This window comes from Haliotis asinina, chromosome 3 (genome assembly GCF_037392515.1).
Source record: "Haliotis asinina isolate JCU_RB_2024 chromosome 3, JCU_Hal_asi_v2, whole genome shotgun sequence".
Taxonomy (NCBI): domain Eukaryota; kingdom Metazoa; phylum Mollusca; class Gastropoda; order Lepetellida; family Haliotidae; genus Haliotis; species Haliotis asinina.
In genome coordinates, this window is record NC_090282.1 from 86,806,086 (window position 1) to 86,825,047 (window position 18,962).

General features: G+C 38.9%; 1 protein-coding gene across 1 annotated transcript in view; it reads left to right on the top strand.

Moving 5' to 3' along the window:
* Positions 1-587: 587 nt before the first annotated feature.
* The window catches only part of LOC137278680 (peptidyl-glycine alpha-amidating monooxygenase B-like), a 33,872-nt gene continuing 15,497 nt past the window's right edge, over positions 588-18,962 (top strand). Inside the window, exons 1-9 of the mRNA XM_067811185.1 lie at positions 588-731; positions 4,960-5,250; positions 9,820-9,883; positions 10,119-10,209; positions 10,340-10,428; positions 16,242-16,319; positions 17,013-17,064; positions 17,354-17,421; positions 17,875-17,958. Coding sequence (XP_067667286.1) covers positions 5,050-5,250; positions 9,820-9,883; positions 10,119-10,209; positions 10,340-10,428; positions 16,242-16,319; positions 17,013-17,064; positions 17,354-17,421; positions 17,875-17,958 — 727 coding nt within the window. The 5' untranslated portion in view covers positions 588-731; positions 4,960-5,049. The remainder of the gene's footprint in view (positions 732-4,959; positions 5,251-9,819; positions 9,884-10,118; positions 10,210-10,339; positions 10,429-16,241; positions 16,320-17,012; positions 17,065-17,353; positions 17,422-17,874; positions 17,959-18,962) is intronic.

Consider the following 18,962-nt stretch of genomic DNA (forward strand, 5'->3'; position numbering starts at 1 on the left):
TTTTGATTTCTACTTTTTCAACATTGAGTATGCTTTCGACGTACGTCATATTCACTTCATGCATTTTTTCTGTTAGTGGAAATCGCTGAATACATTTTACTGATAATTCAAGTACATGCCACATTTTGCCAGGGAAAATAGAACATTAAATGATTATGTTGTAAATTATCAATGATTTCACCTTCATATTTCAGTGAAGAGTAACCATTATACTTTACCGTCTCAGCATTTTCATTAACCGCTATTTGTTACTAATACAAGACACTATTATGGATGACAACTTCTTTAATTCTTTTAACACGACGTTTCAAGGCTTGCCCCCTCGTCAGGTGCATTATCCATCCATAATAGTGTCTTGTATTACCTCACCAACTTCTAAATGCCTTTGAAGAATTTCGCTATTTGTTAATGTCACATATCACCTATTTTAAATGTGAAAGGTCACAGTACTGAGTTTTTTAAACATGAAAATCGCCAAACGCAGTCAGTGTATTGTAATGAATACGTGTTAGGTAAATACGACCGAGGTCAACATTCACGGAATTGTGGGAAGGCGGAAGTGTTTTCGTTTGATCGTGAGAATCCGTGATTTTTCTGGACGATCAATTCGACCTGAGGTAACAGCTGTCACCGTGTATGATATCATCTCATAAAGTTGATATGTGTTAAACGAGACACTTTGATAAGCATGACACTGCCATCTGCTATTCAAAGGAAACAACAATAACAAGGTAAAGTTGTAATATGCTTTTTCGTTTTAATAATATTTCCAGGCGACTGAGACTCGGTGCGAGATAGGAAAGTGTACTCGGCCGATTAGTTATTTGACGTCCATAAGAATTTGGATTTGTGTTGATTATAATGATGGCACTTTAACAAGTATTCGAGAAATTTTGAATTAATGCATTGGACAAGAACGTGCATTTCTTAACATCTTAAATGAATAAAGACATATGATACCTTTAGGTCTTGCTAAAACTAGTTAAAGCTTGTGGATACAGTGTACATCTTGTTTTTATTTTTTTTTTTGACTCGTGAGTGCTTTACGACATTTGTTGACTGCATTGACGGTGAAGCATGTTACTGTGTAACCATATTTTCTCACAAACGATGAACTTAACGCAAGTTAGAATGCCCTCGCATCAAAAACACTTGACAGGTATACTTCAACCACAGAAACATCAACATGCCCTTAACGACAACAGGTATTAGCTTTAACATATGTTATGTTTGGAATTACACTTTCTTAGTAAGTACAGATTCTAGTACTTTTATCAGTTGAGTCCGAAATTTGAACCCGCACCCTCAGAGATCAACATAAAACTCAACTTTTGAAGGTATGAATATGTACTAGAATATGTACATAAACTAAGAAAGTGTAATCCAAAATATACATATGTTACACCTGACCACTTTCTAAATGGCATTGTGTAGTCTTAGTACATGTAATAGGTTTACCACTAGAATTGAACGGTAAATAAATTCTAAGCATGGTGTATGATTTCCAGAAATCAGTTCAGTTGCCAGCTGCCATACTTATTGCATATTTCCAGTACATGTAACATTGTTGTGAAAAGTGAGACTGGCCAGTGTTACCAATGTCACACGATATATTTTTCAGACCATACCTATAGTCTGTTTGCAGTGAAAACGTATGGATGAATTTCACTTTAAACAGATAAGTAAATAAAAAAAGGTGAACTTATGACTGGAAGTCCCCATACTTTTACCTTGACAGTTGAACATTTAAATCTTAGAATTTTACTCAGCTTAGGATAAAAGTTGTTTAACAAAGGATGATAGTTTCAAATCGCATTATTTGTTTGTATTACAAGGGCGTATGCACATTAAATGTAACACTGGGAACACGTATTGTTTGTCTAGGGTAATGCTCATCAAATACTGCACACACATTTGACTGTCCCAACTACTGCGCTTACGTCATTGTAATACAAACCAATAATAACGATTCTATAATTGTTTGCCAAACAAACCAGTCTAAGTAAACTTAGTCTCAGTGTATTTCGTTACACTCTACCACTGAGTCTAATAAAACCTGGTAGAAGGTCGCATCAGGTAACCTTTGAGCGACCAATGACAGTCCAATCAAACGCGAGGCGGTTAAATAGATTTAACCAATCAGACAACAGCTACTATTGAGGAATCGGAGGGACATTCATAATATTCAGGTCGCTGACACAGATCTCTCCACAAACAAAAATCCGCTTATAACACAGTTATTTGACCTGCAGTATATACACTTTGGGGATTCTGTTGCCATGCTTACCATTAGCTAATATTTCCGCAAGATAACATCCTTGAAACACAATTTTCAGCGACTGTTTACTCACTGTTGTCATGGTTGTACATACACCGTGTACATTACCCAGAAGCGAGCATATGCTAAATAGCATTCGGAATCGTTCGTGTACGAACCTTTTCAAGATATGCAACCTCCCATGAGGTTTTGTTAGACTCAGTAGTGGAGTATAACGAAAAGTACTGAGGATAAGTTTACTTGGACTGCTTAACAAACTTTTATCATGAGTCAAGTATAATTCTGTGATTTACAGGCAGGGAAGGTAAAGTTATGAGAATTCACAATCTTAATGTTACTTTAATTGTTCACTTTTTGTTTTAATTGTTCACTTTTTGTTTTAATTGTTCACTTTTTGTTTGAAGTGAAATTCAATGGTACGTTTTCACTGCAGACTATATGGCAACATCTTTCAGTGTACTGGTTTAATGAGTATAAACATATTACAAGTTTCTTATTTTCATTTTGCTTTAGCAAAACTGTACACAGCACCTTGCCCACAACTGTTGTTTCCCAGGGAAAATATGCAAATGATTTTTCTTTCATGCTATGTCCTCACCAATAAGCCTACATAAGACATCAAAGAGTCTTACGATGCTGTCTCTGACTCTGATATTGGCTTTTGCTCTTGCGGTTCTGAATATCCAGTCTGCTCGGTAAAATGCAGCCACCCCAAAAACACTGGCAAAAACCATAATTGTATCTTCAGTAATCATGACTGAAAATAATTAGTTGAATGAGAAAGAGAAAGGTATTACAGGTTTCTTATTGATGTAAAATTACATGTTTTCAAGTGGTTCCTCAAATACTAGTTAAAATATTTCTGTGTTAATCTTTGTGTAGAAAGTGCTGACTGTGTAAAGGCTGATATGCAGACCTAAGGGCTGTTGAATTGGGTGTAAGGCTCCCAATGTGTATATTCCCAGTGTATATAAGATAATTGGGTTAAAGGACCCACAGGATAGAAATGCCTTATTGGTATTAATACATTTATACTAACATCTCCATAAATGTTTTGAAAAATTGGTTTCTAATCTATTTCAGAAAACAAACTAAATAATAAATCAATCAAACTGTGTCAAACACAGAACAAATTCCTGTAAAAGGTTGAGCTATTTGTAAGGTGTGAGACTTGATTCTGAAGTAGTCATGTATAAGATATCGCATGTTGAATAAAACCTTTCAGTTATGGAGGTGTTGAAAAAGAATAATGAGTTGTGTTAAAGTCAGTGAGCAAAGCAAACAAGGGACATGAACACAGAGTTGATCACTCAAGCAGAAGAAATAGTAAAACTTATGCACAGACAACAGTGACAAAACAGTTATAGTCTGAACAGTGAGGAGAGACTGACAGCTGGCCCAGAAACATAGTTGTCCGATTTAACTATAAATATATTGACAAAAAAATGTCAGTGGTCTGTTTTAGCAGGTTTGGTTGTTTAGAGCTTTTTGGGTTTTTTTTTCATGACTGTGTTTAAATTCAATATTTCCAACACTCTATGTGTGTGTGCGTGCGTGTGAGAGAGAGAGAGAAAGAGAGAGAGAGGATTGACTGCATAATCATAATGCCATTAACTCTGAAAAGCAGCAGGCCCTAAGGACCCCAAACAATAAAAACTTTTGGGTCCGCATGAGGATGTCTACCCTGTATGTTTTAATATAGAAATAATACTGTTAGGTATTTGAAATGGAGCAGCTGATCTCTCTGATTTGCATGTTAGAAGTTATACTTTTCTAAAGTTCTAGTATTCTTGATGGAAAAGCTGTCAGCCATAAGGACACGCAGAAAGAAAAGATGTAGGTCCAAGTGATTTTTGGTTGGCTTCGGGCCTTAAGACCCACATTAATTTCAAATGATGATGATGACAAACACTAGATATGTAGGACAGTTTAGGTGATGGTGTTGATATTCTCTCACAACTGATCTTCACAGGACAAGATGTCATTGCGACATTGCTATGAGGGAAAATCCTGTGTTTCTCAAGGCAATTTCAACCATGCGTTTTGTGGGTTCAGACTGCTGTATGCTCATCAGAAAACCACAAAACACTTTTCAGTGTACGATCAATGTGCAGTCAATGTACACAGTGTGTTTGAGCACATTTGTCTTCTAGTGATATGTTATGAGTAATGTTGGGCAGATCATATGAATGATAAATATGCAGATTATCTTCAGGCATATATCCCAAGGAGAGAATTGTTTTCCAGTGTAAATAATGTCAGTTATCATCTGTTCATATGAAATTGATCTCATTCTTTATGGTGTGTTGGCAAAATCTGAGGTCATGTTTCCATGCTTTTGTGTACCTTGCATTGCGTTGGTTGTTGATTACAATCAAGCCCTTTCGATCATTTGTGAGTGTTGCGTGGTGTTGATCATGTGAATGAAGGTTCCTGTGATAATGCTGAAATCAAGAACATACCCCATGTCCTTCACATTTCTTGAGTCTGTGCCTTCACTATTAGTTTACTAGCCCATCCATGGCTGTTGACTGTAGATTTAACTGTTACATGTATGATACTAGGGACGAAAATTAGCTTTACTTGTAAGGCCTGACACCAGTTTCTGCACATGAACTCTGGACTTGTACTACTGCTGGTGTAGTTAACTTGTATAATAGTATCTGTTGCCATGGTTACAGGTTCAGACAGCAGTGAGCAGAATCCACTGACAAACAGCTGAGAGGCAGTCAAGGACAGACCTCCATATTGTCAACTCCCCTTGAGAAGCCATGGCAATACACACATGTGTTATTTCTGCTGTGTTAGCCTGTGTTATAGCAGTGATTACAGGACACATCATCAGTACTGACAATGCAGGACATATGAGACATAGTATCAGTACTGCCGATGACAGCCTGAAGCCCACAGATGGAGTCCTGGGGGACACAAAGAAGATGGAAATCAAGATGAAGGGGGCACGCCCTGACATTGTAAGTAGTGCAAGAGTTTGTGCAAGACGTGTATATCGACACTTAGTAGTGTCATGTGTTTTGTGATACCTTTTGTGAAGATGGTTGTAACATACATTTTGTTGCAAGATCATTTACAATACAGTGGGTCAACTCTAAATCATTTTTTGCTGCTGACTTCGGTTAAAATCTGACCATAACACTATTAACAGAGTTTTGCATATTGCTGTCACTTGTCATTGGCTGCCACCTACATATGTATTCGCAATAGGGCTACAATGAATACAGTATGTGGTGAAAATGAAATGTATCACAAATGTTGGGTAGCAAATACAAATAATTCTTGAAAGCATTTAAATCATTGATGCACAATATGGACCCCCCATGTTGACTCTTAGTTTGCCGTAGTAATAACCTCTGATCTGACATGACATTTAAACTTGGTATGTTATGCACTAATAGTTGTAGTCCACAGTACCATGTGCAGCCATTGCAAAATAACCTTTCTTACCCTACTGGTAAGCTAGTACATATTGCATTCTTGCATATCTCACTTAAATAAAGGCTCAAGTAAGACATGCTCAGTGAAAAAATATTGTAAATATTCATTCATATTCAGTTCTGGTGACCACGAATAACAAATTGAATGCATGAAGGGCTACAGTTTGATTCACTGAATATGCAAGGGTATCATAAAATTCTTATTTTGCAACCTTGTCAGGTGTAAGTATTGCCGTTGACAAATACTTCTACATACATAAACCTGAATACAAATACTGATTTGATTGTTATGATTTTCCAAAATCAAAGTGCCTTTGAAGAAATACATGTTGAAATGTTTTGTCGTTCGCACACTGCTACATCTTCCACTTTCAAAATATCCCATTCATGCTGTTGTATAGTCGACGATATCACCATATTTAATAAGGCTGTTATGACGTATTCAGGGAATCAAACCGTAAACTTTCATGGATTCAGTTTATTATTCAAGATCACTAGATATTCATGTATTGTTTTTGTTCTTACATGAACAATGTTGGTTTTTATCTGAGCGAGATATGCAACATGGAACAACAGTAAACAGTCTTTAATGTGTGCTGTGATAGTAATATGGCTACTGGCCATTGGCTTCACTGTCAACATAGTCCATATGAGGCAGAGAATTTCTTTGGCTATTGTTTCCTTGAATATACTGATTAACACATCTACTTTTAATATGTTTGTTTCACAATATTCACACAAGTTACCCAATATTTATGATATCTGTCAAATTGAAGTCAGGGTGGATTTCCTGCATCCTCATGAATACATACTACTGATGTTGAAACATTACCTGGAGCCCTCTTTCACTTCCTATATAGGGAGCAGTCCCAGTGAAGGGGTCAGTCCAAGGTACTACCACAGCAAGACTTTGTAAAAAGGATTTGATGTTGATAGGGACAAATACTGTTCCTTCGAGATGAGCCTAGCACGTCTGATTTTAATGTATTATCCCAACTGCGAGGTTAGAAAAAGAGGGTTTTACATTCTGATGTTCCTGGTCATGATCTGAAGTGATTTGGAAAATTGCCCTCAATAATGAATATTTTACAAAGTTATGGCCCATGCTTCACACTTTCAGTGTAGCCCTTTTGCTGCACTTCATCAAGTTAGTGCATAGTGTATGCAGTCAAACCTTTCTTTAAAGGTTTGGATACTTTTCAGAACAGAGTTAGAAAGGTTTTGCCAGTATTGATTGTGTTCTACTTCTCTTGCTATATGTTTTGACAGTTTGAACCTGGAGAGATGTGGCTCTTGTTACTTTATCAAGTGTATAGTGACCGTGAAGGGAACAAATTTTATCGCACCTAATGAAGTTACCTGAATGAAACCTTTCTATCTGATATCTGTCTTAGCTGCTGATAGTGCTAATAGGCCTTGCCCAAAACTCTTCTTCACGTTCTTGACCTACCCTAAAAACGCATCCATCTGTTTCGCTTTTTCAGTGCTTATTAACTTGGTTTGACATTACAAGACTATTTTCTCAGTCTCCAGCTTCTTGACTCAATTTCAATATAATCCCATGCAGCATTGTGTGGATTTAGTGGAGCTGGAAAAAATAATGCGAAAAAAACAACATTTTTCCATCAAATATTTTCTTCTGATTTTAAGTAATACTGTAAGTATGTGTTCCATGACACAACAAGACTTGTTGTATACATGAATTCATACAGGTCCTATTTTCTTGCTTTTGATAATGAGCAAGAGAGACTGCTGATTGATCACAGGAGCTACATGCCATTATCCTAGTGCTGTTTGTGGTGTAAACATGTGGATATTTATTATAGTTAATAGTGAGATATTCAGCAAACTGCCGGCAACATGTGGCATAGTCACAGTGCATGACTGCAGTCTGTGTCCAAGAGATCTGTTGACTTTGATAACAGTGTGTGTCTCTAGATTGTTGGTAGAGATAGACATATTGTTGACATTAGTTGTGGATCAGTGTCAGTTAGTTTGTTTGATTCATATTAAAGTCAACATAAAGGACTGCCACTCTTCAACGTAAGAACGTAAGAAATCAGTAGTTCAGCCTATTGCCGTGTACTGTTTCAGTAGCAACAGTCTGTAGAAATCAGTAGTTCAGGCTATTGCTGCGTACTGTTACAATAGCAACAGTCTGTAGAAATCAGTAGTTCAGCCTATTGCCGCGTACTGTTACAATAGCAACAGTCTGTAGAAATCAGTAGCTCAGCCTATTGCCACGTACTGTTACAATAGCAACAGTCTGTAGAAATCAGTAGCTCAGCCTATTGCCGCGTACTGTTACAATAGCAACAGTCTGTAGAAATCAGTAGCTCAGCCTATTGCCGCGTACTGTTACAATAGCAACAGTCTGTAGAAATCAGTAGCTCAGCCTATTGCCGCGTACTGTTACAATAGCAACAGTCTGTAGAAATCAGTAGCTCAGCCTATTGCCGCGTACTGTTACAATAGCAACAGTCTGTAGAAATCAGTAGCTCAGCCTATTGCCGCGTACTGTTACAATAGCAACAGTCTGTAGAAATCAGTAGCTCAGGCTATTGCCGCGTACTGTTACAATAGCAACAGTCTGTAGAAATCAACTACTGCAATACTTTATTTTTATTCTTGAATTGATAGTTTGCGATATAAAAACAAACTTAAGAAGATTCATACTGTTTTAATAACTGACAAGAAATCCAGTTAAAGATTGTTAAGGTGCAAGAGTGGAGGATAACTCTAAATCAAAGTGAACGAATGTGTTACTTCATGTACTTTGCACTGCACATTTATCAAGTGAAGTCATTTACTGAACTATCGATAGTAACACATACTTATGATATATCGATAGGTTTTTGTTTCTACCATCGATTACTTGCTATTTGAGACTCAACATTTGCAATCCATCAATGGTTCGATGTATCGTTAAAGTTTCCACCTCATCAATTTGATTCTCTTCTTCGTATGAGGAAACACTTGCTTTTGTGTGCATACATCACGTTCCAGACTTTCTTACATGAAACGTTACTATCTAATATTTTGAGTGTACATGACAACGCCATACACATGAAAGATGATGCATTATGCTGTAATGATTTTGTTACCCATCTGAAATAGAAATGGCCTCGTTAAATACATTGATACATCCCAGCAGATGTCCCCATGCCTGGAGTAGGTATCACAGCAAGTATGCTGACAGTGTAACACATGCTGAACAGCTGTCACTAGTCTTTCAATAATCCATACTGTAACAAGCAGTAAATGGTGGTAATATTGATCATTTCACTACTTCTACAAGTCTGTATTTCATTTTCTAACATCATCATATTTCTTTTGAATTATCAGAATGATAAGAAAGAAGGGTGTATTAATTTGGACCTGGTCTGCCTTTGCAAATTCATCTTTTTCAGTGCAAAACATTAAGACTTACTTTGCACATAGATAGGTATGGTCGTGAACTGGTGCCTTTTGGTAGTTTTGGATTTCTGAATAGAATACTTTTATGTGCATTTCCATGGCAACAACTTTGACTTTGACCAAAATTGATGGTAGTGGGAATTTCGGTTGATAGTAGTGTCTTTTCCCAGAGCTGAACCTTAAAACTGTTAGATGTTTCCTCACCTTAGTTGGCACATAGAACATTTTTGGCATTTCCATGGCAGTTTCACTTATCAGAAGATGTTAGTTGTGCTCCTTTCCAGAGACCAGAACTTTAAAACCTCTCTAACTTTGTGGGAATTCAAGAATCTATTGACAAAAGTCAACAGTACCCCACTCTATTTTTCAGTATCCGCGTAACTGTAACCATGGAACCCGGCAGTGTGTCGTTGATGTGAGCTACGGTAGTTGTGTTAATAATGACTATTTTACTATGACAGAGAATATGTAACTCTGTCTTCTTGTTATCAACTAACAGATATTAAGTGAACTGATACCATGCTGTGATTGTCAATTGGGACATATGGTCCTTAGAAACCATGGTACCATCAAGGTTAATGCTTCACAAACTTGTCCGTGCCAGTAACACACCACTTGGTACACACTGTGTTATGTAGTACACATATCTAGATAATAATCTTTATGTTTCAGCCGGATTCCTACCTGTGTTCCAGTTACAGTTTGAAGGATTTGGAGCTGGATGAGTACTACATTGGTGAGTGTCCAGTTCTGTCTTGTGTTTGGAAAAGGTATTCTCATCACGTATTTCATCTTGAAGGAGATCCTCAGGACTGATCATCATTTAGACTCAATATCTCAGAAATACTTCCAACATTGTTAAATTTACTCACTTGCATATTGGAGGCCAGCGATGCACATGATGTGACCCGTCAACCAAGATATGATTTCTTTGTTACTAATTATATCTGCAACCTTTGATGGTTTTGCAGTTAAGTTTGAGGCTATGGCTGATGTGAAGACGGCTCACCACATCCTGCTGTATGGCTGTAATGGGGACCCCGCCAGAGATGCAGACAAATGGTAGGTGGGCTTGAACGTTCTACTCAAAGGTCAGTGGTATTATCACCGACTGTGTCATACCACTGGTATCTGTCTCTAAAACCCCTTTATCCTGAAAGTTTCTGTCACTAACTGACTGTTCTTGCTGCAGGAAGTGCCCAGCTGTGTGCAAGGACCGTTCCCAGGAGCAGATTCTGTTTGCCTGGGCCAAAGCTGCACCAGCCACTCGGCTACCGAAAGGTGACTTTATCATGCATTGTTTTCCTTTCACTCATTCTCTTTCAAAAAAGTCACAACTGGGTGGTCACGGTTGATTTAGTTAGTGTCATTGCCATCTAAGTCAGAAAAACAATCAAATTCAGAATCGATCTCAGTATCGTTGGCAAGAATGTTCTGTGCATGTTCTTCATGCAGTGAACACAGGAGATGTGTACCTGCTACTGTGGAAAGTAAACATGCTACAGCAAACTTCAAAAAGTACAACTTGGCAACTGAAAGCATTCTCTAGACCATTCACATTTAGTGTATAAGATAAATAGGTAGACTAATTCTTGGAAGTTTAGGTTTGATTGATCATGAACTATACAGATGTAGTCTAACTACCACAAATGTGATTAGTTTCGAAGTATTTCCAGTAGTCAATAACATGTTCAAATGTATACCCTTTGAAACTGTATTGGCCCATAGGGCTGGGTAGAAAATATAGTTGTAATTTGTAAGCTTGCCATGTAACTAGCAAGCAGCAGGCCGAGTGACTGATGCTATATCATACACAGCATTTATAATTTTTCCTTATCCTAACTTGTGCTAATTATACTTAGCTCCTCCCTCTATGGGAAGATAGTGGAACACTTGAAACCCCTGACGTTACCTTCTAATTGAAGTGGACGTACAATACATTCACTCACCGGAGGCTTCCCTGTCCCGCCAATACAGCCATATGTTTAACCATGCTTGTCACTCTCTCCTTCATTGTCCAACGAGGACAATGAAGGAGTTCAGCGATGCACTCACCTACAACATCTTGACCTTCTCTCTGATTACATCGATATCTACGCCACCAGACAATATCTACAGCCATCCATACTGCGACGAAGTATCAGCATCATACATCCTGTCCTTCTACGCTCAGAGATTCACTCTAGAACTGAGTCAGTAGCTGCACTAAAGCACCTTCAGAACTTCATCAAGAAGGGTTCCCTGCATGCTTTGTCAGGACACTACGGCTTGAGCTACGGGTCATCAACGTTCAACACAGGTCTACATCCTTCACAGAAGCATGTACACCTGCATGGGCAAATGCATTCAGGGAAAGCGAATTATTCTATAAGACCGATGCATGCGAAAGGAGCACTCCCACGTTCACTGCTTAAAGTCAGAAAATGTGATCTTTCAATAGGATAAGGTGATCTTATCTACTCTACTTAATTTGAAGAAGGATCAACATTTCATCTCCAAGCATCTTGCACTTACGAGGGGATGTCAATAAGTTTTGAGCCTTGCATAGAAAAACACAAAATATTGGTATGAACCACATTTATTTTTCTACATAGTCCCCTTGTGAGTCAAGACACTTGTTCCATCTTTTCTGCCAGGCGCTGATGCCATCTCTGTAGAAGGCGCCATTTTGGTCCTCAAACCAAGCCTTAGTAGCAGCAATAAGCTCATTATCATCCTGAAATCTACGACCACGCAAGTGTTTCTTGAGATTTGGGAACAGATGGTAAGCACATGGTGCCAGGTCTGGAGAGTAGGGGGGATGCGGCAAGATTTCGTATCCGCATTCCTGGACAGCAGCGACTGCAACGCGAGAGGTGTGTACTGGAGCCTTGTCTTGATGTAGAAGAATACCACGTCTGACCTTGCCCCGGTGCTTCTCCTTCATTGACTGTCGCACTTGCCTCAACAAGTTAGCGTAATATTCCCCATTCATTGTTCTTCCTTTAGGTAAGTAATCTATGTGGATGATGCCTTTGCTATCCCAGAAGACTGTCGCCATTACCTTCTGCACTGATCTGGAGGCTTTGAACTTTTTGGTACTGGGAGAAGTGACATGTTTCCATTCCATGGATTCTTGTTTGCTCTCAGGATCATAGTGGCGGATCCAGGTTTCATCACAGGTTACTAGCCTAAAGTGAAAATCTTCTGGATTCTTGTTGTATCTGGTTAGCATGGAGTTGCTTATGGTGACCCTTGTTTGCTTCATTTCATCTGTAAGCATTCTTGGCACCCATCTTGCGCACACCTTAGACATGACGAGATGTTCATGAAGAATTGTCTCAATGGATCCGTGTGAAATGCCTGTGGTCTCCTCTAGCTCGTGGAGTGTGATTCGACGATTTTCCAGCACAAGTCTATGCACTCTGTCAATGTTTTCCTGACTAGTGCTTGTTGTTGGGCAACCTGGACGGGGGTCATCTTCAAGACTCTCTCTACCATGCTTAAATTCATTGACCCATCGTTTGTGGTAGCAGATGAAGGGGAAGACTTCCCATAAATTGCAGAAAGTCTTTCTTCAATGTTCTTCGCCGAGTTTCTTTCTAAGAACTAAAAACTGCTCTATACTCAATTTTATTCATTTTCACTGCCATGAGGGGTTTCTCTTTCTGTCAATGTGAGCTATCCAATAACTTCTGAGAGTAGGATACCAAAACTTATATATCACATCAGCTACACCCCAAGGTTCAATGTTGTACCCTAGGCTGTGACACCTGGGTACGAAAAATGCTCAAGGCTCAAAACTTATTGACATCCCCTCGTACATCAGGTCATTGTTCATGAGCAGCAAGATATTCAACAAGATTATTTACAAAAATGCTTCATTGAACCTATTTTCTACTGTCAACCAGGAGCACTGACTGACTGAGTTGAATTTTACGCCAAAGTCGGCAGTATTCCAGCTATAAGGCTGCGGTCTGTAAACAATCGAGCCCGGACCAGACAATCTGGTGACCACAACATGAGCATCGATCTGCACAATTTGGGTGAGCAACAAAAGTACTCTGCAGATCAACCTCCTGGAGATGGAAGCTGTAATGAAAGCAGTATGACAGTGGCCAAGCACGTTGAGGAACAAACTACTGATGATCCAGACCTACAACTCCACAGTAGCATTCCGCGTAAACAAGCAGGAATCAACATGCTGCTACTGCTAACCTTCGAACTCTTAGACATCGTTGACGACCTGGATCTCTACACAAAGGCATACTACATCCAAGGTGCAAGCAACATCACAATAACTATGCTCGTTCAAGCTGGAAGACCAACAACACAGATTTAAGGCACCAGCTTGGGATTTGAATATCGTACTCTAACATCTCACCAATGACACTTACAGGCCTCTAGATCAGACATCCTTCAAACCGTTGACACAAGACACACTGTTTCTACTCGCCCTAGCAACGGCAGCACAGATGTCAGAAATACATTTGTACACAATTCGACACTGAATTATCACGCTACACTATCTCAGTATGGATGAGAGCCATTGTACTGAGGGCTCTCTGCGGAGTAGAATGTTTGAGAGTCCATGCACACAACGAATACTTCACAGGAAGACAAGTTTGACTGAATGTGATCCACCCCATGGTGTTTGCAGATGAATATTGGAGCAACAGGACTGAAATATTGCCGTAATAATTTGGAAGGGCAAGTACTGGATGAGCTTATATGTCAGCAGAATCCAGCATAGCCTGACCTGCCACATCCTCGCTATCTCCAGAGTATACGTTACCATAAGTCTTCACTATACCCAGGATGCATCTACACCTCAGCCGTATAAGTTTATTACCTCCCTTGGCTGGCTTTTTATCCAATCATGTGTCTGCGCTGGGAGGTTGAGCAACCCAAACACAACTCACTTTTGCTTTATAAATTATCTGACCGATTAAACTTGGCAAAATAAACCATGCAGAGGTTTTCTGAAAGAGGTCGAAGGAGTTCTTGTATATATTTTTTTAAAGTTTCAAACCTATTAATTTGTATGATTTCCACAAAATCTGAGTCGCACGACGAGCAAACCTTCGCAGTTGGGCCTGCTACCTTTGTTGACACTGGCATGCTCAATTATAACGGTGGCTTAGCTGATTGGCTAATGTGAGAAAACGGAGCCAGCAAAGGGTAATAAAATTATCAGGTTGAGCCGTTAATGCATCCAGGGTATAATGGAGACTTATCGAAACATACACTTAATCTGACTCATGGCATCAAGCCCTCCCAACCGCCACTCTCAGACAAGCTGAATTCACAGTAATTCTCATGTCGGGCTTATGAGATTTCGGAGAATGAGACAAACATGGTTGGTCACGTGACAGTATTGGTGAGAAAAGTTGGCTTCCGATGGGTGAGTGTATTGTACGTCCTTTTCAATTAGAACTTGGAAGGTTTTCCAGTGTTCCACTATCTTCACATAGAGGGAGGAAATAACCATGATAAGCATGAGTCAGGATAAGTGTAAAATATCAGTCATATTCAGAAAATTACATTTTTCCATTTTTGAAAAATTATCTGTTTCTACTTGACTGTTTACCATTGTTCTTCTACAAGCATTGTTGGCTCCAAATGAAGTAGAAAATAGATGTCTTTAGCAGTAGTGATATGTAGATACTTAGCACCATATTATTATATTCATACATGATGATCATCAGCTGGTCAGAAACTGACCTCTCATCCAATATTTATAAAAGCCATGTACAGTCAGGCCGCATTAATCCGGACACTTCTGTTTTTCATCAAAAACGTTCGGATAGTGAAACGTACAGACTACTGAAACGAACTTTTATGAACACAACTACAGTAGAGTTACTTCCCTTTGATATAGCAATACAAAAACATACGAATGTATACAAGTTTCAAAAGACTTTATTTCAGTTTGTAGACATAACAACTTGAATATTCATATAATATCCAATAAATGCATACGTCATGTCTGGATAAATTATACATGCACGTAACAAAACTCACTTGTGAAAGAAATCTACATGACGGTAGCAGTTCTGAATAGTGGAGCGTTTTACTTCAGACCAGGCAGTTTTCTCAGTGCTTCTCGGAGATTAAGCGTCGGCACACTGGATGAAATGCTTGGCAAGATATTTCTTATAGTGGGCCTTGAAAGTTCTCACGATGCCAGCATCCCCTTGCTGAATGTGCGATGTGGTGATTGGGGGCAAGAAATTAACTTTTACGTTGGTCAGTTTGACATTTGCACACTTTTGACTGGCAGCATTGTCACAAAGTAAGAACACGTGTCAACCACGTGATTGCATCTGTCTGTCAAATGATCATAGCCAATCACAAAACATATCCGATGTCCGAAATTTTGCTCTTGCCAATAGAATGTTCAAATTCTTGACCAAAATGTTAACACATAAGATCAAAACTGGCTTTAGGGTTTTCTCCTTTTTTTTTGTGCGGCAGTAATTTCACATTCGCCAAGGGACGTGACTTGCCATTATGACTGACAAGCGTCAGCTGATCTCATTTTGACACGATCATTATTTTATACAGGAAGTAAGCATGACAGGTATTACTGCAACTAACCAAAAGTGAGACCTACTATTTGATCAAAATCACAAACTAACGATATGTTCAACTCGGAAGTGTCAGTTAACAATTACCACTGAATGGGGCTCATGGTGTGAAGGGATTATCCAAACCTTTTTGATGTACCGCCGGATTAATGAAGCAAAACTATGTGTAATTAGCCAATCTGTTACCGCTGATCAACGTCCGGATACAGAGAGTGAAGCACTGGATTAATGAATCAACAGGTAATGAGTTTACATAGTAAACAAGATTGGTTACAGTTAGTTATTGTTCGGATATCACGGGAATCGGATTGTCAGGGTCCGGACTAACGCAGCCTGACCGTATTATGTATTGTCATTTACAGTTGCCTTTCTTCTTGCCTGAACCTGTCACGAGACATCATTGTCCATAGATATGACTGTTAATGCAGTGTTTCTGTTTATCGAAAATACACTGATACAAAATAACAATTATATACTGGTCCCTCATGCCATTTCTCTACCCATGTTCATATGCTGTGTTCACAGATGTTGGTTTTCGAGTCGGTAGAGCCTCATCCATCAAAACCATCGTGCTACAAGTACACTATAAGCACAAGTTCAGCGGTAAGTGTCATGTACATCACCTAAACAAGGATTGTGCTTGTAGGGTTGGGTGAACTGAATACCCAAATGTACGTCTCCTTGGCTGAATGTTTATGTGTGTGGAGGGATACATCCAGAATTGTGGGATGTGCACAGATGTCATTACTTTCTCAAACTGGATTTCATGTAAATAGGATTGTGTTTACACATTTTATTGATGTAATGGGAGATATGATCTAAACAAAAACAGTGTAAATAACACATTGGTATTACAATGTCAGTCGTATACTGTGACTTGTATTTTGAACCAAAGCAGTAATCAGTGTTAAACATTGTAAAATCTGAGGTACCTATGGTTAATGTCCACTATTCCACTAGTATTCCTAGAATTTGTGAACATGACCATGTGAGTGCCTCTCCTCCACTCCTCCTTATGGTTTCAAACTGCAAATAAACTTGGATTTTATTTGGTATCGGCTCAAAATGTAACCATGATATTTGCATTGATAATAGAGTAAAATTATCTTTCTTGGCTATTTATCACATTAATATCAAATACTATGTTTATTTATTCTTATATAATTCAATCATCATGATTAATGTCATAAAATCAGGCCAAGTGGAAAATTAGTCAGGACAAGTTTCTTTCTTTAAGAAAATATTGAACCTGTCCTCTCTTTGACTTATGTCCTGATGTAATATCTTGTCTTGCAGAAACTACACCACGTGACTACTCAGGAATACGTATCTATCTCACTCCTGAAAGGTGAGAATATTCAACATTATATCTCAGTTATGCTGCTGATAGTTTCATAGTACACACACACCTTTTGGGACTCTCAGTCCCATGCTTCCATGCTGGATATACACTTACAGCAGTGAAGAGTTACACAGACATGATGGCAGCCACTCTCTCTGCAGATCATCCAGCCAGTATAGCGTGATGAAAACCTGCACAGTAGTCCTTCATAGAAGTGAGATGTCTTTACAGAATGGGGAGAATGTCAGTATGTTTTATAAAGATGTGATTGACATTATCTGTTTCTCTGTTTCAGACAGAAGTATGTTGCAGGAATACATCTGATGGCATCATACAGAATCATGATCCCTCCAAATACCCCTGGTGAGTACATAGTTTTGACCTAACACATTCAGCAGTACCACTGTAGAAGCATTAAAAGTATTTAATGTGGTTAAAAGTTATTTGTTTCCAGTCCTGCTAGTCATGTGGGGAACCTACTTAGATTCCTTACATATGTATGATTGGTAAACCTGTGATGTTAGGCATAGAGAATTTGTCAATACACACAATTTCACCATCAGTCATTCAGTGTCTATTTCCGTGGTATCCCTAAAAGTAATTTGAAATGCTTTGGGGTATTTAAGAGTGCGGAAGACAAATATAATACACGAATGAAGGTATATGTCTGAATAAGGGACCATTCCTTATTAACTCTAGCGTGCGTGCATGCGCACGGTGCAGCAGGGTGGGGGTGGGGGAGATGTTGTCATATTTGTAGATGTGTTTGTATTAGGAACAGTTTTGTATTAGTCATACCAAATCTTTTGTTTGCAGTGACTCACTCTGACATCAGCTGCACATACAAGGGACCCAAACCTATGCATCCCTTTGCCTACAGGACACATGCACACAGTCTAGGTATGTTCTGGATAGCAGCTTGGACCAGTTACAGCTGGGGCCTGTTACAACTGTGGCCAGTACAGCTGGAGACTGTTATACCTGTGGCCAGTTACAGCTGGAGACTGTTATACCTCTGGCCAGTTACAGCTGGGGCCAGTTACAGCTGGGGCCTGTTACACCTGTGGCCAGTTAAGCTGGAGACTGTTATACCTGTGGCCAGTTACAGCTGGAAACTGTTATACCTGTGGCCAGTTACAGCTGGAGACTGTTATACCTTTGGCCAGTTACAGCTGGAGACTGTTACTTTTGAAGGCTGTCCACCTTGTTAATGAATTTAATTTTATTATCTAATAAGTGAAGTATAATAGTAAAAGACCTGTTCCTCTTTTCACCCTGATCAGAAGAAAGTATAAGAATTGCTTATTCTTATGTAAACAGACTGCCTCTGTAATGTGGAGGTTAAACTTAAACTAGAGCAGTAGGGTATGTCCCCTGACATCATCTTACCAAAGAACTTGAAGTATAGGAAAAAACATGACTCCGAGGTTTTGGTCCACAATGTAAAACCGGAGGGAGAGGTAAATGATGGATAATTACAATGTAGGTGATCATTTAATGAAGCTACATGACAATAACTGAAGTGTACATGATATCAAGTTAATACAGTAACTATAAATACATAATTCAACCCCATTCCTTCCTTTGGCCTGGTGGCTGTGTAGTAGAGCATCTGCCTACAGATCTGTTGCACTTCAAGTCTTGTAAGGGAAAACATTTGCACTTTGAACTTAATCTTGAACAATATTTTTCAGTTGATTTCAAACACTCATGTATCATTTGAGTGTTGATGTTCATACAGAGTTAGGAAAAGATGAGTAGGAAGAGGTCTTACTAGCGAAAAGTAAAACCTGTCCCTACAAAAAAAACCACCCTCAAATGCCGTTATTCTGGGAAAACAAGAGATGACCTAATATATAGTGAGAAGCACACTTCAGGTTTATATAGCATGGAACTTGTTTCCC